Here is a 20,482-nt window from a genome sequence, read left to right on the forward strand (position 1 = left end):
CTGTGATAAAAATACTGGATAGAAAAATACAGGATGAAGAGCGCGGTATAAAAATAAAAAAACAGTCAGCTGCCAGAGGTTCCCTGTGGCTGGCGGTACCACCAGAGGTTACTTTCTCCAGACCTACCGATCCCCAGAGGTGGATCTGTATGTTGGTACTTGGTAGGTCATCCATAAGCTGCGCTCAGCTTTTTCCTGGTCTGGCCTTTCTGCAGCCTATCATTTCACCAGAGTGTTTACAGAAGCAACAAAATCAACCAAGGGACACAAATTGCGGCCTTATCTGGTTGAATTACTATGTTACATCTACCCGTACTTCAAAAAGATCTTCCCCTTTGCCTGTGCTGGGCCCAGGGGTAACCTGTGAAATTGCAGTCCAGTCCAGAATCCAAAGGTTCCGCTAGGAGTTCGTCCGACAGGGCCAAGGCAGGACACGAGGCAGGAAACCAGGCGAGGACAGGGGCAGGGTCTAGCATACAGCAAAGTTGCTCCCACAACCTTGGCGGGGTCCGACAGCCTTTTATCTTTGTCAGGGTATCGGCCGGTCCTGATCCCCCGGCGACTCACCTCCCTGTTTCGCCCGAAGGCGAGCACTCCTCCTCAGAGTACTCAGGCCTCTCCTTCTCTCAGACCTTAGTCTCTGCAGCTCAGGAGACATCAGTGGCTTACTAGATCCCAGGGGCCGCCTCAGCCTCCCCTGACCAAGCCAGTAGTGGAGCAGCTGTAAACGATGGCCCAGCTGAAGGCGATGAGGTAATCCCCACATCTGAAGCCAGGGCAGGCTCAGGCCCCTGACTTGGCCCATATGGTGTTTGTTGCAGGGGAACCTATGCAGACTGGGACCCTTCAGGATCAGGCCCCAGACTTGGTTCAGATGATGCCTGAGGCAAAGTATCCGGTGCAGAGTGAGTCTCCCCTGGTTCCGAGTCCGAGCGTGAGTCCCAGGCCATCACATGGTAGGATCCCCCCTTCCTTCCAGTCCGCATCTGTGTCTGTGTGTTTGAGAGAGCCACCAACATCCAAACTAGCAAGGCAGCCTCAACCTGCTACAGGTGGATGCATTTGTCTACTGACTTTTGTTGCAAAGCAGCAGAGACTGCCGAGGCCATTCTGGTTCTAGTGGCATTGTTTCAGTGCTTTGTTTAGTTTTTTGATAGGATTGTCTGAGCTGCTCACTGACCCCTCACATCCCACACAACCAGCGGCTCTGCTAAGGAAGAAACAATGGAGCTGAAATGAATAAGCACTGATGCATCAGCCTTAGCTTTGCTCAGTCGAAATTGTTTACCTCTATGTTTACCTCTGACTCAGGAAAGCGGGGAGGGGACACTGGGAATCTTATGGACTAGAAACCTGTGCATGTGCTTGTTGGAGCTTTCTCCCACTGGTTTCTGAACGTTTCCAGTTTTGCCATGTCAGACTTGTGCCGGTTTCTTTTTTTCTATCCAGTCTATCCTATATAGGCGGCAGCAGCAGATAGCTGGAAGGTAATCTATATCCCATGTGTCTTACCTCATTCTCTGCTGTTGACCTGAAAGTCACCTTTTCTTCAGCAAAGGAACTTCAGAAGTTTGATTGTATTTGTTTAGGCCTGAATGGAGACAATGGCTTCCTCTCCCACATCAGGGGCTTTAGTTAACCAAGCAAAGCTTAGTTAACTGTTGTCATTGCCCATTACTGGTGCTGTAAATGGTTACTTAAATGGCGGACATTTAAGTTTTGCTTAGGGTTGCCACAGACTGGGTGATTCCCAGTGCCAGCCAGGTATGTGTTGATTTTATAGCTGCAAAATGCTAGCTGTGTTTATTGTCAGTAATATAGAAGGTGTGGCAGGATTAGATAATATCCAAGTGAGCTTTTTGCAAGGCTTATTCGCATTGGCTCACCGTTAAGATTTAGTTGCATTATCACAGATGATGCTTTGTGTTTCATTGCCATCTGACCTCACTGTTTTCACTTCCTTCCCACTGCACCCAGGAGGCCTCTGTGTGTTTACAACACTTTATGCATCTGATAAAGGGGATTATAGTCCGTGAACGTGTATGACATAATAGACCACTTTGCCCTTAAGGCTTCACAACACGCCTTGTTGGTTTTGTTGCAACAGACTAATATGGATACTTCAACTTCCAGAGGAGCTTTCATGCAAAACCGCCTGCTTTGATCTAGCAAATTCAGTTCTTGGAAAGCTTCATTACCTCTGTGATTGTATCAGTGCGAAGGTGACGCCGACCTGCACAAAGCCGGAATAGGAAGATCAGATTTCTGCATGAGAGGGTTTTTGGCTGTGCCTGTTTTCCCTCGTGAAGCTGGGAAAGATTGGTGCTATTTAGGGAAGTGTTCCACGCTGCGTTTCAAACCATCTGTGCTTATTCCTACGTCTCTAGTTATTTGGGGGATATTACGGTAAATGCAACAAGAATGAATGCTCTTAAGTACAGCCCCATCTGCACTATGTATTTATAGCAGAATCATACCACTTTAAACAGACATGGATCCCCGCCCCCAAGAATCCTGGTAAGTGTAGTTTCTTAATGGTGCTGAGAGCTGTTAGGAGACCCCTGTTCTCATCACAAAGCTACAATTTCCAGAGTTCCCTGGGAAGAGGGATCGAGTCTTTAAACCACTCTGGGAACTGTAGATCTGTGAAGGGAATGGGGGTCTCCTAACAAATCTCACCACCCTTAACGAACTACAGTTCCCAGGATTCTTTGGGGTCTGTCCCACTGTGTAATAGGGGAATTGCTGCAGCCCTTGGCAAATTTGCTCAGTGGCAAAAGATCTGTCACACAAGCATGTAGCTGGCCCTGGGGAAACAAGTGGAAAGAGGTGGAGGTGAGGGGCTGCAAAAAAGAGGGGGGAAGGGGCGCCCTGCCCCCCCTGGCTCTGTCCTGTCCACTGCTGGCATCCCCAGCCCTACAGATGACTCTTTAATGGACCTCTTCTTTAGAAAAATCTGGAGGCACCAGTTTCTGCAGGCCTCACCTTGTTTAACCCAAGGTCTAACTATTACCTGAGGCTATGCACTGCTCCAGCTCCGACCGCTTTTTGTAACAGGACAGGGATTGCACAATGCTGCTGCCTCCTCAAACCATCTCCAGCATCTTGCTTCAAGTCCTCTCTGGCCCAGTCTGGATCTCTGAGGGGGTGGAGCAGCCTCCCCGGAAATCGAGGAGCAACAGGACGTGTCAGGGCCCTGTTCCTATGAGGAAACTCTTGGTGATTTGCATGAGCCAAGAATGCTTGATAAGGCCGCTGGAAGGTTTTGCCCCTCTACAATGCCCACGGCACAGACAGCTGCCAAGCCTCTTGACGAGGCTGTTTTAAAGACCCTCTTCCTAGGAAGCTACCTAATACCAGGTCAGGCCATTTGGCCACCCAGGCTGGTTCTGTCCACCCTGACTGGCAGCAGCAGCAGCAGCAGCAGCAGCTCTCCAGAGTTTCAGATTCTTCTAACTGGAAATGTTGTGCATTGAACCTGGCAGCTTCTGCATGCAAAACAGAGACTCTATTCCAGGCTCAGAATCTGCACCTCGCATGCTGGGGCATTTGCAGGGGTCAGCATATCCTGGCAAGGCCTACTAGGGCTGATGCCCTGGCTATCCTGCCTGCTGTGACATTCTGCATGCAAAGCAGGAAGGGGCTCTCCCACTGCGTCTAGTAAATGCCTGCAGATCTACTGCAAATCATTTACTGGTTCACCAGGAGAACCTAGATCTACCTCCTGCCCTCTCCTCCCTTAGCAATGTAGCAAGTAAAAGCAGTGCTTGGCAGATTTAGAGGTGGGACGTGTTCCCAGGGGTCCTTGCACCCATACCTTGCAGTGTGGGCTACTTTCACCACTCTAACGCACAGATTCACAAACATTAATACGTCTGGGCTCACTGCTTGAATTGTGGAGTGACAGGTACGTGGAGGTGTTAATCAAATATTACACAACCCTGCTGCCTCCAGCCTTCTAAAAACAGCAGCCAAGACTGCTGCCTGCTCTCTGCAATCTGAGCACGAACTGAGGTGCACTGTTGTAACGCTAAGAAATGTTCACTTAAAATATGTGCCTTGGGAAACAATCACAGTTCCTCCCAATAAAGTCGTTTCAGCTGGAAGAGGTTGATTTGGGGATCTAAACTGCATTGGATTTCTGGTGTTCAACAACACCCCGCCCCCCCCAAACTAATGCAGCAATTTCCCCTGATAGGCCACCTATGCATTTGATAATTGCAACAACAGGCAGAAAACCAGAAGATGCAGCTTTCTCCATCACTCCCAAAGCCAGGCAGAAAGTGGCCCTACTCAACCAACGAGAGCCTATCTAGTGAAAATGGCTGAAAAGATTGAGCTGTGAGCCAGGGAGCTCCAAATTCAAATCTTACCTTTGCTGAGATAATGAATAGCTGGGATGGGGAACTTAGTGGACTACAACTCCCATCAACCCCTGCTCATTGGCCACGCTGACTAGGGCTGATGGGCACTGAAGCCCAATAATTGTTCTTAGGACAAAAGGTGGTCAGAAGACCTACCAGCAAAAGAGAAAGGAGTACATCAGGCAGCTGTGAACACCTGTGTGGCAGGCGGAAATCCAACAGATGCAGCAGTCTCCATCATTATTCAAAACAGCATACCTGTGGGGAAGTGGAGGAAGAGCTGCAGCCCTCCAGGTGGAGTTGGGACACTAAACCTCCTCAAGCCAGCGCTGCCCACTGGCCAGGGGTGATGTCCTAGCTAGCAGGCCACAGGTTCCTCACCCCTGCGAGATACACAAACTCTGCTATGAAAGGCACGGTTGTCTCAAGCCAGAGGAGGACCCCTATTTGAGGGGGTGAGTTGTGAAGGGAAACCGAGCGGCCCTGCCTCGTTTCCTACAAGGGAAGGGAAGGATCGAGGCGCCTCTCCGAGCTGGCAGGAGGCTGGAAGCTCCGGGTTGTCTGTTCCCTTGCAGAGGAAAGGCGAGGGGGCCAAGGCGGCCCTTCCCTTCCCCGCGGCAGCCAAACCTGTTCCTCCTCCTCCTCCTCCTCCTCACCTGCCTTGGGTGTGGTCTGCGCTCAGGTCTGTTTAGTCAGGGAAAGGAGGGCCCCTCCCGCCTCGGCTTTTTCCGGGTCGGGTTGGCTCGCCTGCATTTGGCCTTTCTGCAGACGGGGTGAGTAGAGGGGCCCTTTGGAAAGAAGAGGGGGGGGGGAGCAGGATCGGGACCCGGCCTCCTGGCGGAGGGGAAGGTTTGGTTGCCCACCGTGGGGCTCTCTTGCAACCTCCGGCTTGGGCGCGGCTGCCCCAGGCTTGCACTTTGCTCTCTTTTATACCAAGGTAGAGAAAAAGAGCATCGTGCGCTCCTTGCGTGTGCGCGCGGCTGTTTCTGAGCAGAGCTGCCAAGCTGAAAGTTCTCCCCTGAAATTAGGGCCGCCTGGGAATTGTTCAGTGAAAAGAGCAGTTCATCTGACCAGGTCCTGGCAGCTCTGTAAGACCCGAATAAGCGTGTTCTTTGTATCTCTCTCTCTCTCTCTCTCTCTCTCTCTCTCTCTCTCTCTCTCTCTCTCTCTCTCTGCAAAAATAAAAAGCAAGCGGGGAGCGCTTCTCCGAGAGCTGCTTTAACTCACGAAGCAAAACAAAAACATCAATCATGATGCGCATTAAAAGTATGGTAGCTTTCTGTGCTTCATCATAGTTTCCCTTTTCTAGAGACCAGCTGCTCCATGCTGGCCCTTATTTCAGATGGGCTTATACAAAAATAGTGTATTTAGGCCTACATGGGGTAAAACCCAGCATTGCCCTGGATTTTGGATGAGCACAATTCTGTCCCTTTATGGGAGGCTGAGGGAGGGACTGTTTCCAGTCTGTGCCACCCCTGGCCGCCTTGTGGGTAACGTGTTGCCTTTGTTGTGCAGACATTTTATTTTATTTGCCTGATCCATTTGACAGAGATTGGCACTTGTGTGGCTGCTCCTTAGTTACGGTAGGAAAGGGGCATAATTTTGGAGCGGCCGCTGTGAGCAAAGCTGGGATGTGTCCTTCCCATTGGAACTGATCGTGATCTGGAAGCAACAACTGGTGTGGTTTCGAATCACTTGTGTGGGATCCAGGCCTCTTCCTAGAGGAAAGCAGTTCCGTTTGGAAGCTGTTATAATTGTGGGGACAAAAAGAGGCAGAAGTAATGAGCTGCAAGAAGTGAAGGCCCCACTGGGCTGTCAGGGCAATGGCATGGAAGGGGGGTATCTCCATCTCTACATCTCAGTGGTGCAAATAGACCCCCTCTATGCCTGTTGTTGGCTGCCACTTAAAATGGCTGCATTTTACTTGATTCTGGAAATGTTAGTCAGGCTGGACTCCTTGACTGCAATAGGTTGCTTGGGACATGTGCCTCCGTTCTCGGATGGTGGGCCATTGTGATGTGCTCCTCTTTGGAATGTGGCTACCTGTGTGTCAGGAAACACCTATTGGTTAGTGTCTGTGACCTCACTGACAATGAGAAGCCTGCTGGGGTCTTTAGACTCAGCTGGCAAAGACGGATTCAGAAAGGAGCTGGAATTGAAAGGCAAACTGTCCCCTTCTTCTTCTCACATGGAATATGCATCTGCAGTTCAGATTTGAACCGGTTCTGAAACTGAATTATATACAGCTCCACAAAACAACTCCAGAACATCGTGAGTGACAAAAAAAAAATCATGTTTTCATAGAAACACAAGGGCTTTGCATTATAGATATGCAAGGGTACACACACACACACACACACACAGAGAGAGAGAGAGAGAGAGAGAGAGAGAGAGAGAGTGAGAGTCTGGCAGAGGATCTTCAGACTTTGCTTTGAGACTTTGGTCCCATTTACACAGTGCTTCTTCAGTGTGTTTTGTGAGTCCCCAATTCATGCATGATTCCTGCACTGCACGTACACGAGTTGAATCTAATTCCTTTGTCACAATGCAAATAATTGCTTCACTGCTGCTGCTGATAGCTGAAAGAGCAAGACTAGTCAGTTCCCCAGGAGCTGGGGGGTAGGTTTCAGGAACTAATGGTAGCAATTAGCGTATTTTTTGCTCTATAAGACTCACTTTTTCCCTCCTAAAAACTAAGGGGAAATGTGTGTGCGTCTTATGGAGCGAATGCAGGCTGCGCAGCTCTCCTAGAAGCCAGAACAGCAAGAGGGATTGCTGCTTTCACTGCGCTGCGATCCCTCTTGCAGTTCTGGCTTCTGAGGTTCATTTTTTTTCTTGTTTTCCTCCTCCAAAAACTAGGCGCGTCTTGTAGTCTGGTGCGTCTTATAGAGCGAAAAATACGGTATATAGCTGCCACTCTAGGTGCAGCCATGGAGTCTTTAGACAGGCACTGTTTCTTGCAGATAATGGCAGCAGTGTTTCTCATAGGGTAGCAGGGAGAAGACTTCTCAGTTTAGGTCTTGAAATAACCCTTCACTAGGCACGCTTGCAGCTTCTGCCTGGATATGTTAATTTAGCAAAGAAAATGTGTTTGCATGCCTATTCTTGAAATACTTGTGCATTCCATATGCAAAATGGAATTATGCAAAACCGTGAATTGCAAAATTAGGAAGGAACTTCCTTTTGACATTTTTTTAAATCTGCAAAACAGTCATTTAAATTACAGGAGAGGCTTAATCCCTAAACCACAGTAAGGCAACACTTTTATCAACCCTCCCCCCAAATGTCACAAAGTTGTGTGCAAGCTTTTGAGACTTGCGGGCTCAATGTTAAAACAAAACAAGGCTGGGGATGGAGGGGAAATAGGAATAGAGTGTGATAAGTTAAGGACTGCAACCCTCATTGGCTTCACCTGTTGGATTTGGTGATGGGAGTTGTAGTTCAGCAACATCTGGAGGGCCACAGGGTCCCCATCCCTGATTTGAGGCCCACAGTTTGCAGCGATTTAAGCATCCCTGTGTTTTATAGGTTTTCTAGACTTTGACATTGGTGGTTTGTATTGCTTTCGTTTTGGCTGTCACTGCTTTTTGTGGTCCTTAGGAGAATGGATGCTTTTGGAAATAGGGTTTCTGGAATAAGGGGCAATCACTCATTTCTGTGGTCTGAAACAACGGATGGTCTCTTGAAATAGAAAGGTGCCTGTAGATTCACTGGTGTTGTTGAAGAGCTGTTCCTAATTCTGCTTATTATTTTTAAAGGCATCATCTTTGGGATGACGGGTTCTGCCCAGGATGGGGAATTGGGGTGTTTTCATGCACGCTGTTGACTCGCATTTTGAAGACGGGGTTTGGGGTTTTCTGCTTCAGAGCTCTGTGTGTCTCGGGACATTCTTTTGGTCTTTCATTCAGTCCTGGTGCAACTTCATTTCAAATACAGTGGTACCTCAGGTTAAGTACTTAATTCTTTCCGGAGGTCCGTACTTAACCTGAAACTGTTCTTAACCTGAAGCACCACTTTAGCTAATGGGGCCTCCTGCTGCTGCGCTGCCGGAGGCCGATTCCTGTTCTCATCCTGAAGCAAAGTTCTTAACCTGAAGCACTATTTCTGGGTTAGCGGAGTCTGTAACCTGAAGCGTATGTAACCTGAAGTACCACTGTAAAGACTGTTGCACCTTCAGAGGCAATAAGAACTGCTTCTGTGGTTGATGCAACAGTTCTCTGTGTGCAGGTAGTTGTTATCTTGGCCCCTGTAAAGTGGAGACCTTTTTATATCTCCAAGCTTTTAAAATCTCTTGTAAGCTTTAAGCAGTTTTGCACTCTGTTACTGTGTTGTTGTTTTTTGGTGTGTTTATTTACTTTTATTATTGGATTTTAAGTTACCACTTCTTGCAAACTGCAAACTTTGTTGTAGGGCGGCCTATGTAAATACTATAAATGTAGCTCAGGGCCAGAACACATCCCTTGCATGAGAAAGGTCCCAGGTTCAATCCTTGGAATCTCCTTTTGCAGGACTGCAAAAGACTTTTATGAACTCTGGAGCGCTGTTGTTAGTCATTGTCGACCAGCCTTTCCTAAGCAGCTGCAACCTTGTGTTCTCTGGATGTTGTTGGACTACAGCTCCCATGAGCTCCAACCAGCATGGCTTAATGGCCAGGGATGATGGGAGTTGTAGTCCAAAACGTTGGAGGGCACCAGGATGAGGAATGCTGGTTTTAAATTACCCAAACTGCACCAACGCTCATTAATTTGTCTCATCCCTTTTAAAAGTATTCTACTGACCATTGCAATGTTCTGTGGCAGTGAATTCTGTTGCAGTACTAACAATGAACTTTTCGGCAAACCCCACATCTTTTAAAACCATGCTTCTGATTGAATCCTGAGCCTTTAAAAAATGTGCTTAATTTTGGGGCTATAAGTCCCATAATGAGCCCTGGCTCTGAACGGAGCAGATTCCTTGAACTTGCCGAAACTTGTTTGCTTTTCATAATGCTGTCATAATGAGTTAGTGACTGGAGATTTCCAAGGAAGACATTGTTCTGTGACTTGCCAATCAGATTATTGCCTTGGCACCCAATGAATTTGGACACAGGAGGTGCAGCTACATCCAGCATTCCTTGCAATATTGCTCTCCGTCCTGAGCCGTCCATTAATAAACCATTTGTTTCTGAGATTTGTTTCCTGCATCACATTTGTGACGGCTCTAATCTGTTTCCCACTGGCACAAGGTAGGTACCGAGTAGTTAGTGCTTATATGTTCTAAGGCAGGGGTAGTCAACCTAGTGCTCTCCAATTTCTGCTGGACTGAACTCCCATCAGTCCCAGCCAACATGGCCGGGGCTAATGGGACTTGTAGTTCAACAGTATCTGGAGGGCATTGCGTTAGTTACCGCTGTTCAGTGGCTTCTGAATCTGTAGAATTTATGTGAAAGGCCATTAACTACTCTTTGTAGCCATTCCACAATAAGCACATAGCTCCTTCTGCCTCTGTGGTCTGGGTAAAGTGTTTTCCCAGTCCAGCTCCAACATTCTCCCCAGAGTTGCTTTTCAACTCAGTTTCTCAGGTTCCTGGGAGCTTTCTTGGGCCATATTGATGCATGGATCTCTTCAGGTGCACTTATCTTCAACATTTGACCCTTCCTCAGTGAAGCTACTCTTCAGGAGGCACCAGGTGGGGGACCCCCAAGGGAGGTCCCTGAGGAAGGAGGCTCAGAGCCCAGGGATTGGTGGTAGGACACTGAGGAGAGGTCAGAGGGGGATGATGGGGAGGAGGTGCTGGATGCTGAAGGAACAACAAGTTTTAGCGAGCAGGAGGAACCTGTGACAGGGAGCAGGCTGAAGCAGACGAGAATCCCTGGAGTCTCCATCTCCTGCTGTGATAAGCTCCTCCACCCACTGGTCTCTAAGAAATAATAAGCAGGATAATCAGGAGACTGGAAGAGAGAACAGAAGTGTGCAGACACAGTTTGAGACTGCTTGGGAAACTCCTCCAGGAGCCTTGGAAGGGACGGAAGGCTGCTTTATAGAGGCTAGACCTACTGGGAAGTGCTGCCGAGTTCTGTGCCATTTCCTTGAATTCCTTGAATCTGCCAACCGAGAGCCTTGCTCCTTTTGTTCTGACTGCATCTGACTCCAGCCCTGACCCTGCTGGGAGTAGCTTGTGCCTCTTGATGGAGTAGATTCAGAGTCTCCAGCTGTTTTTGGACTACAGTTCCCATCATCACTGGTCCTGGTAGCTAGAGATGATCGGCGTTATAGTCCAAAATCAGTTGGAGACCGAAGTTTGGGAAACTCTGGAGTAGAGTGTGGGCGGGGGGAGCAGCAGGCCAGAGGTCTTCCAGACCTCTCTATTCAGCCCTTGTTCTCTCCAGCCCATGTTCCTTCGGACCACCCTCCTCACTGTCATTATGCCCCTTACAGCAAAGGCAGGTCTAGCGGAGTGCAACCAATTCGGTCGCACCAGGCACAGGAATTCTAGGGTGCTGCAACTATGATGTCCAGTGTAAGTCGAGAGATGGAGGGGCTGCTGGATTTTGTCGTTGCACAGGGCTCCACTGAAATTTGAGATGCCAAGGTCTGCCACAGCTTATGGGGAAACTCTTTTCTCATTCCCATTATTTATAAATGCAAGTTTAGATATTTGTGCTTGGTGACACTTTCCTGCTGCCACCCATTCCCTTAGAATGTTTTAAAGACTCCTCGTAGCCTAGATGTGAGATTGAAACCAACACTGGAGTCAGAATGAGTAAGGTGGTTTTATCAGGGGGATGTTATGTACATAAGGGGACACTGGTATTTATTTTGGGGGTCTTAAATATGCTTGGTGATAGTTTCCAAGGGCTCGAGAGATGCTGTTACTCACCCAGCTTCCAGGTGGCTTTTTGCCTTCGGTTCCCTAAACATTCACTCCAGCCAAAGTTACTCACAACCCTGTTCTGCTACTGGGGATTAGGGCGGGGCAATATATCAATATATTGTCCAAAACCAGTTTGAAGTTCACATCGTGATATTTGTTTTGGAATTTTTGACCTGGCAATATATCACTATTCACGGGGGTTGTTTGTGTGTGCTGTGCAAAAATCATCATGTGGGAAAAGCCACGAAGCCAGCCAACGTCTCTGCATAGCACCATCCTTATTTCGGTATCATGATATAGTCATACCTCGGAAGTCAAACAAAATCCATTCTGGAAGTCCGTTCGACTTCCAAAATGTTCGAAAACAAAAGTGCGGCTTCTGATTGGCTGCAGGAAACTCCTGCAGCCAATCGGAAGCTGCAGAAGCCCCTTCGGATGTTCAGCTCCCAAAAGAATGTTTGAAAACCGGAACACTCCCAGTTTTTGATCGTTTGGGAGCCAGAACGTTCGACTTCTAAGGTGTTCGGGAGCCGAGGTATGACTGTATTGCGATGTGTAGCTGATGATATATCATGATGTTGAAAACCAGATATTGCCCAGCCCTACTGAGGACAATCTTCCTCTGACCCCAAAGCCCTTGCAGTTGTACTTCTGCCTACATGGACACAGTTTAGCTGTTTCTTAAAACCCAGTTGCGTAATCTTCTGGTCAGACCTTTTCTCAAGGCTCCCTCTCAGCCTAACACAGCCACCAGCTCCCTTCTTCTGTTCTTCACCAGCAACAGCTTAATATTAAGGCCTCAGCTATCCACTTTTCCCTCAGCTTTCCCACCCCTCCTCAGCTTTAGCAGTTGGTGTTCTTTTTCCCAACTGACAGTTGACTTGCCCATTCTTCACTGACTAGAACCTCCAGCCAATCACGGCCTGTTATTTCCCAGGCCAACCAGAATGAGTTTACCTGATCCAGGTGACTCAACTGTCTCTCTCCCTCCTAATAGAAGCTGTTGCCAGAGAGGTACTACTAACAGTAACATAGCAGCCCAAGGCCTCAAACATTTGGTACTTGCACTCTGACATCAACAAGTAGAGGCAGCACCTTTTTGGCTTCTGCAAAACTCTGGATTTGGGCTTTGCTGAAAGCGTTTGCTATGAAGAGGCTGGAACTAATTTTATTAGTGCTCTGTCTCGGCATCACACAGTTGACTTCAGTTCACTCTTTCCAAAAGAATTTGTAAATATTTCTCAGTAAAGTGCCATCCCTTACGTATTTGCTTTACTCTGCTCCCTGCCACACGCTGTGAGTGACAGCATAAATGCCACTGAGGATTAGCAGCTATCTGATTAAATGATTCTAATCCTGTAACCATCACCCTGTTCTCCCAACTTACACCTGCTTTTCACAGTTCTGTCTCTTTAAGACAATATCCTTCTTCCTGTCCCCAAGCTTCTGGTGCTGTAGCTTGCTTGACTGCCCTGTTGATCCATAAACATCGGAGTAACTTGTAACTGGAAAACACTTTCTATTTACTTATCTCTATCACTAGCATCAGGTTTTTTGGCCCTTCTGGGCACCCTGGAGGGCTAAAGCAATGCTAAGAATGTATGTTTGGTTTGAAATGTTCTGTCCTAATTTTGTTTTCTGATTGGCTTGTTTTACCCTGTAGAGTTCTGAATGCCACCCAAGTACAGACCGGTTTTGCTTGTTGTGCTTCACTCTCTTTCATTACAGTGGTACCTTGAGTTACATATGCTTCAGGTTACGTACGCTTCAAGTTACAGACTCCGCTAACCCAGAAATAGTACCTCAGGTTAAGAACTTTGCTTCAGGATGAGAACAGAAATCGTGCGGTGATGATGCGGCAGCAGCGGGAGGCCCCATTAGCTAAAGTGGTGCTTCAAGTTAAGAACAGTTTCAGGTTAAGAACGGACCTCTGAAACGAATTAAGTACTTAACCTGAGGTACCACTGTAGAGATGATTTTTAGAAGACATCTGAAGCCAGCCCTGTTTAGGGAAGCTTTTAATGTTTGACGCATTACTGTATTTTAATATTTTGTTGGAAGCCACCCAGAGTGGCTGGGGAAGCCCAGCCAGATGGGCGGGGTACAAATAATAAATTAATATTATTATTTGGTGTAAAATACAATGTCCCCGCCCCACATCTCTTTGTGACTGGTTGGCAGCTGCTCTCTAGAGTCTTGTGCAAGAAGATTTCCCCATCACCTACTGCCTGGTCTTGAATGCAAAGCATACACTATATCACTGAGCTAAATAAGGTTGTGTTGCTGGCCAACCCAGCAATGGAATCTGCTAAGAATTTGGGAGTGGGCACATTATCACAGAGGATAGGGCTTTTCCATCTTCACTGTCAGGGGTGTAGTGAGGATTTTGGTTGGTGGGGCAAAACGTTTTCTGAGCTTTTTTTTTGGGTGGGGGGTAGATTGCCCCCTAGGGATGCAGGTGGCGCTGTGGGTTAAATCACAGAGCCTAGGACTTGCTGATCAGAAGGTTGGCGGTTCGAATCCCCGTGACGGGGTGAGCTCCCGTTGCTCGGTCCCTTCTCCTGCCAACCTAGCAGTTCGAAAGTACGTCAAGTGCAAGTAGATAAATAGGTACCACTTTGGCGGGAAGGTAAACGGCGTTTTCGTGCGCTGCTCTGGTTCGCCAGAAGCGGTTTAGTCATGCTGGCCACATGACCCGGAAGCTCTCTCGGCCAGTAAAGCAAGATGAGCGCCGCAACCCCAGAGTCAGTCACAACTGTGCCTAATGGTCAGGTGTCCCTTTACCTTTAGATTGCCCCCTAAAGCTGCTGCTGGGGTGGGGAAGAGCCTCAGTTAATAATTGCGTGCTTTAAATGCTTTTTGATATTTTTTGTGGATCTAGGAGGGGGAGGGGCAACGGCCCTCCACCCCACCCCCTCGGCTACACCCATGGTCAGTTGTGTTCAAGTCCCGCTTTCAAGCTTTTCTTAGGCATCAGTTTGGCCATTGTTTAGGGAAGTTTTTAATGTTTCATGTTTTATCATGTTTTTAATATTGTGCTGGGAGCCGCTCAGAGTGGCTGGGGAAACCCAGCCAGATGGGCGGGGTATAAATAATAATAAAATTATTTTTATAAATAATAATTATATTGTGAGAACAAGATGCTGAAGTAGATGGGCCTTTGGCCTTCTTAGATTCTTAAGGGTAGGGAGAGGGCTGAGAGATGTTCGCAGGCAAGCTTAATCCATTTGCCCCCTCAGCCTCTGGGAGAAGTGGTGCACGAATGGAACAAATGTTCCTGTGAATGGAATATATATACAGTTCCATTCTGGTCCCAGGGTATGGCCTGAAGACATGTGAGGCCACCACTCTTGCTTAAGCTAAGCAGGTCTGGGTTGGGTCTGTTCCTGGATGGGAGACTGCTTAAGAAGGAAGTACATGTACGCTGCCTTGGTTTGGGGGGAGAAGGCAATGGGGGGGGGGAGGCAGGGTATAAATACTGGAAAAACTAGAAAACTAAATGAATTCTCTCCATCTTCTTTCCTCACAAAGCTCTGCTTATCCCTACACACCAATATGAAACCCACCACTATGGAGATCCTGCTGCTTCTCTTGGCTGGTAAAGTTCTCAGAATTGTCCTCTCATCTTCTGCTCACTTCCCCTCCCCAGCCCCGTGAAGCTGGTACTGAAGCCGGTGCCTGTATCTTAATGCTATTCAGGGCCAATGAGAGCTGTGGGTGGGATGCCCTTCCGCAACCTAACCATGTTAGGCTTCTGCACTGCAAAGGGCAGCTGTGACTAGGGAACTGAAAGCTGGGGGGCTGTAGTTATGCTATCAAATTACAATAACTCTTTTCGTTTTCTTCCGTAGCATTCCCTGTTCTGGGGGCCAATGATCCTACTGGTGAGTAGCTGTTGGTACCCCCTGTTTGTTTTTGGGTTTTTTGTATATATTGCTATAGATGTGGCACAGGGGCTCCTTAACAAGGATGGAGAACCTGTGGTCTTTCAAATGTTGGACTTCCAACACCAATTGGCACGGCCAATGTTCAGAATAGCTCAGGACCACAATACCTTGAGGACCATTTCTCTCCATATGAACCAACCCGGACCCTGAGATCTTTGTGTTCAAAGAACAGTCAGCAACACACCTGGGTGCTTATAAGCGGGCTGTTTTGAGGTGTGAATCCTAAGGCTAGGATGTTCTAACGTCTTTCTTCCTCTCTCTTCAGATCCAAACAGCCCCTTTTATTATGGTAAGTTTGAGTCATTCTTGGCAACACCGTATAATCCATCCTGAATCTTCTGGCCAAGAGCAATTGTACATAAACAGATGGTGCACTTGTTTACAATAGGAAGGAATTGCCATGTTTCATCTGTCTTTTGTGCAAGAGTGCTAATCGTACAATGGAGCACATCCACACCAGCTCCTTTAAACCCTTAGTCCTATTCTGTATTTACCCCCTGAAACCCCTGATCACAACTACAAGTTCTTCTAAATATTTCCCACTGAGTAGTTCCTTAAGACGACTCTTCCATAACTCCCTGCCTAATAAAAATCACCAGAACATCCCTGATTGGTGGATATTGAGTGGGTGGGAAAGAGGTTTATAGATTAGTGGGAGAGAATGGAGTGAAGATGCAAGTATCCTAGACAAGACCAAACCTCTCCTCTTTCCTCCTGCAGACTGGTACTCACTGCGTGTTGGCGGTTTGATCGTTGCTGGTGTACTCTGTTTTCTGGGAATTGTTATCCTGCTGAGTAAGTGAATGCAGAAATTTGTGGGATGGGAGGGAGGGAGGAAGAGTTGGTTTAGAGGCTATTAGCAATTGCTTATACAGTTTGGCTTCACTCTCCCTTAGGTGCTAAATCTGTGTCTGGGCTACACCACTGCAGTGCAGAGATGTGTGAGCACCACAAGTTATCCTTCCATGCAGAAAACTGGCACATTCTATAGAAAGCTAGGCTTAGAACATTTCTGTCATAAGAGGTCTGTTCTGTGTGGAGGAGCATGCAATCCTAGGTGCCTTCACACTGCAGTATTTTATTCATTTGCAAAAAAAATTACACTGCCCTTCATGCAGATCTCAAGGCAGATCACAACAGCAATGAATTATTATTTAGTTATTATTCATTGAATGCATACCCCAGCCTTCCCCCAAAAGGAGTCCTGGGTGGCAGCATGAAGCGCTTCAGCCGCAGACACCCGATTGATTGATTGATTGATTGATTGATTTATGTATGTTCATTCACGTATATTTTCAGTGCTGCTGTTCAGACAGAATGGTTTCCACTGTGAGACTGCACCCATAGTAACAGCAACAGTAAAATCATTTTAGAAAATGAAATAGGTATGCTTCTTCAATTTGGGCTCAGCTTTAGAGAGAACCTTATCGCTCACTGTCCAAGTACCCCTGCCGTTGCAACAGGATTTTTTTTGACAGATAATGAGTCATACCCAACTAAGTTAAAATCTGAGTAGACCCATTGAAATGAATGTACCCAAGTCATTTAATTTCAGTGTGTCAGCTGTGAGCATGACTAACAATGGATACAACTCAATACGTCTATTATTTTTGTATTTACTTACTGAGAATGGCTTGGGTCCAATATTCTCTGCCTGCTATCACAAGGGCGAGTTCCAACATTGAGCAACAGAGGGATCCAGTGCCATGGATTGCGCAATCTATAGTGCAGTGACGTTACCAGCAACCTGCTGTTGCATTTTCTTGTGTAGCATACCGTATTTTTTGCTCTATAGGACTCACTTTTTCCCCTTCAAAAAGGGGAAATGTGTGTGCGTCCTATGGAGCGAATGCAGGCTCCTTGGCTTCAGCAATAGCAATGTGAAGCCTCCGAAACGCAGAGGGAGCGCTCCGGAGGCTTCGCGTTGCTTTTGCTAAGCCTGAAGGGGCTCCGTTTCTCCTGCCGCTTCGTTGAAGGGGCGCTGAGCAGAGAGGGGGAGATTTTTTTTTTCTTGTTCTCCCCCTCTAAAACAAGGTGCGTCTTATGGTCGGGTGCGTCCTATGGAGCGAAAAGTACGGTAGTTGCTCTGGCATAAAGCATTTCTGTAGTGGAACAAGTACTGTGTACCTTTTAAGTGACTTTAACTGAGCACTACATTGGATGCAACCCATCATCCTCTGGCAGAGTGATTTTTGCTCTTCAAACAGAGCAGCAAATGGATAGTTAATTAATTTATTATTGTCGTATTTTTTACTACCAGGAGAAGCAGTTGTGGAATAACTTGATCATCCTTGCCTACTGGCAACCTTAACTTGGAAAGGAGGGGGCACTGTTTTGGGAAGGGAAACACAACATGTCCCATTTTGAGCCAGCTCCATCACACAGAGATACCATATATCAGATCAACCGTTGGCCTCTGTAGCCTATGGCAGCTTTCTATAACTGGGAGCCCTGGTCTACAACTCTCCCCTGCCCCATACTGGCTGTGGCTGATGGAAGTTGTAGTCGAAAACAGCCAAAAGACAGCCAATTGGGGAAGGCTAGCCTAGAGTCTCTGTAGCTGCAGCTCTCCAAATATCTCAGGCCGTGGTCTTCCCTGCCCACCCCTGCTCCCTGAGATGCCAGAGGGCTGAAGCAGGTCTCACTTCCCCGTGCAAACCTTATGCAAGACACCTGCATTTTGTCAGCCGCTGCTGATGGCTAATTTGCCAAATCCTTATGCTGTTTTTCATTCTCTCTTCCCAGGTGGAAAGTGCAAATGCAAACCTAAGAGGAAAAACAGGTATGATGAAATCGCTCCCATAGGTCGTAGGGTGGCAGGAGGGAGATGGCAGGCACTGTGGGTGGCAAATTAATAGGTGGCAAATTTGAAGGGGTATGATTCTGGAGACAGTAAAGTCCTATTCCCGCAATCTTAAAACTGGAAGGAGGAATGTTGATGATGGTCTGTGGCTTCAACCTTATTAACTTGTTCTCTTCCTTTGTAGTGTCCACACCATGCAAAAGCTCCCGCTTGCAGGTAAGTGCTCCTTTGGGGCTGGAGAAGCGATGGGGGGCAGGTCTGCTGAAAATGCCTTATTCACCCCTGCTGGGGACAGCAAGGATTAGCATTTCTTGAAGTGGATCGTGGGTGGAATGTGAAGCTGCTGCTACTTCAGCCTGGAAGCCCGAGTGGCCTCCATCGCATGCACCAGGCCAATGGAGGACAGGGGTCCCAAATGAAATTTCTAAGCGGGAATAGATTTTGCAGCAGAAAAGAGAACCATGCAAATGCTTGTAGCATCTGGGCATGAAATACCACATGGCCATTACCTCCAGAACTGTCATGCAAAGAATCCCAATCCTGTGTTGCCGGTTATATAAAAGTGCTGTGTCCTGTCCCTCGTTGGAATCCACCCTGTGAGAAGGGTATTGTGAGGGAGACGATGGGAGAGCTGAGGGGTGCATTTAACTATTTTGCCCTCTGGTGGCAGCTGCAGAGTGCTTGGCTGCAGCATTGCCTGAGCAGGAGGCTTTTTTTGGCTTGCTAAAGATGCCATCAGATCTTTGCCCTGAAGCAAATCCTGAAGTACATTTGCAACGGCTGTGGAAATAATTACCCGTCCATCGCCTTACGGTTCCAATGCGGGTCACAACAATGTAGAATACTACAGTGGTACCTTGGTTCTCAAACTTAATCCGTTCCGGAAGTCCGTTCCAAAACCAAAGCGTTCCAAAACCAAGGCACACTTTCCCATAGAAAGTAATGCAAAATTGATTAATTTGTTCCAGACTTTTAAAAACAACCCCTAAAACAGCAATTTAACATGATTTTTACTATCTGAGACCACTGATCCATAAAATGAAAGCAATAAACAATGTACTGCAGTCACACAAACATTCAGTCAATCAGTTGCTAAACTGGGTTCCAGAGAGTCACCAAAAAAATGAGCCGTGAAACAAAAATGCAAAATAAATAGCAAAAACAGACAGACCTCAGCGTAACACTCAAAACAAAAGTATGACACTCAAATCGGAAGTGTAATACAGTGGTACCTCGCAAGACGAATGCCTCGCAAGACGAAAAACGCGCAAGACGGAAGAGTTTTCTGTTTTTTGAGTCGTTCCACAAGACGAATTTCCCTATGTGCTTGCTTCGCAAGACGAAACATCTTGCGAGTTCTTGCGAGTTTGTTTCCTTTTTCTTAAAGCCGCTAAGCCGTTAATAGCCGCTAAGCCGCTAATAGCCGTGCTTCGCAAGACGAAAAAACTGCAAGATGAAGAGACTCGTGGAACGGATTAATTTCGTCTTGCGAGGCACCACTGTACTCAAAATGGAGCATGTTCGGCCGAAAAAAAGTTCACAAACCGGAACACTTACTTCTGGGTTTGCAGTGTTTGGGTTCTAAGTTCTTTGAGTACCAAGGCGTTTGAGAACCAAGGTACCACTGTACATTAAAAACACTCTGAAACAAGTTACAGTCTGAGCTAGAGGAGGTCCCAAAATATATGTATCTCAAGTGCCAAAGGCAAGGTTGAAGAGATGCCTTCAGCCTACAATGAAGGCTGGATAATGAAGGTGCCAGGCACTCTTCTGTGGGGAGGGAATTCCACAACTCCAGGGGCCCTGGAGAATGCCTTCTCATAAGACACACACACACACACAAAATCTGAGGGCCGTGGAATGACCAAGAGGGTCTCCTCTGCTGATCTTAACACCTGAGAGGGTCTGTAGGGAAGGAGGGCGTCTTTTGGATATTTGGGGGCCTAAATCGTTTGAGGCTTCAAACACTACAATGAACACAGTGAATTGGGCACAGAAGTGAACTGGCAACCAGTTACAAGGGTTGTATTCACACACACACACACACACACACACACACACACGTGAAACTTGGAGGTTCTTTGTGAGGCAAAACATTGAAGAACTTTTGAGGGAAGTGTGTTAATAACACCAGTAAAAATTGTGTGTGTGTGTATGTGTGTGTGTTCATGTGCACACTTCGTTCAGCACAGGTTTTGGCAAAGGAAGGTAGACAGTTCTGAATTCTGTTTTGGCAAGAGAAGGTATCTTAAATATGCTGTGCTATCTAGTTCTCCCTCCGTCTATCTCTCCTGTAGGAGAAACCAGTGAATGCTGAGTGAAGATAATGACTGCTCCCACTAACATACCAGCCATACCTGACTCCTCTCTCAATTGATGTAACACACTGGATTTTTCAATGGTTTTTTGGGGCTCTCACACCTGTATTAGGTTTTGTTGGTTTTTTTTAAAAAAGAGACATATAATAAAATTCTGGTGTTTTTCCTGAAATGGATGATTCTGATTTAAGGCAGCAG

The 20,482-nt window shown here is 47.1% G+C and overlaps 1 protein-coding gene across 4 annotated transcripts; it reads left to right on the top strand.

Moving 5' to 3' along the window:
- Positions 1-4,571: 4,571 nt before the first annotated feature.
- Positions 4,572-20,456, top strand: LOC308592282 (FXYD domain-containing ion transport regulator 3-like). Of its 4 annotated transcripts, none has more exons than XM_081203636.1 (8): positions 4,572-4,658; positions 14,748-14,814; positions 15,068-15,100; positions 15,429-15,452; positions 15,884-15,958; positions 17,909-17,945; positions 18,151-18,182; positions 20,264-20,456. In XM_081203636.1, exons 1-8 carry the CDS (start codon positions 4,587-4,589, stop codon positions 20,281-20,283), a joined length of 360 nt encoding a protein of 119 aa, XP_081059762.1. In that variant the 5' UTR covers positions 4,572-4,586; the 3' UTR covers positions 20,284-20,456. The 4 variants fall into 4 exon arrangements, with proteins under 4 accessions (XP_081059762.1, XP_081059763.1, XP_081059765.1 ...); XM_081203637.1 differs by lacking the exon at positions 4,572-4,658 and adding an exon at positions 4,986-5,137; XM_081203639.1 differs by lacking the exon at positions 4,572-4,658 and adding an exon at positions 5,324-5,452.
- The last annotated feature ends 26 nt before the right edge of the window (positions 20,457-20,482 follow it).

The sequence above is a fragment of the Podarcis bocagei genome (genome assembly GCF_964188305.1).
Source record: "Podarcis bocagei genome assembly, chromosome: 7".
NCBI classification, from domain to species: Eukaryota; Metazoa; Chordata; class Lepidosauria; order Squamata; family Lacertidae; genus Podarcis; species Podarcis bocagei.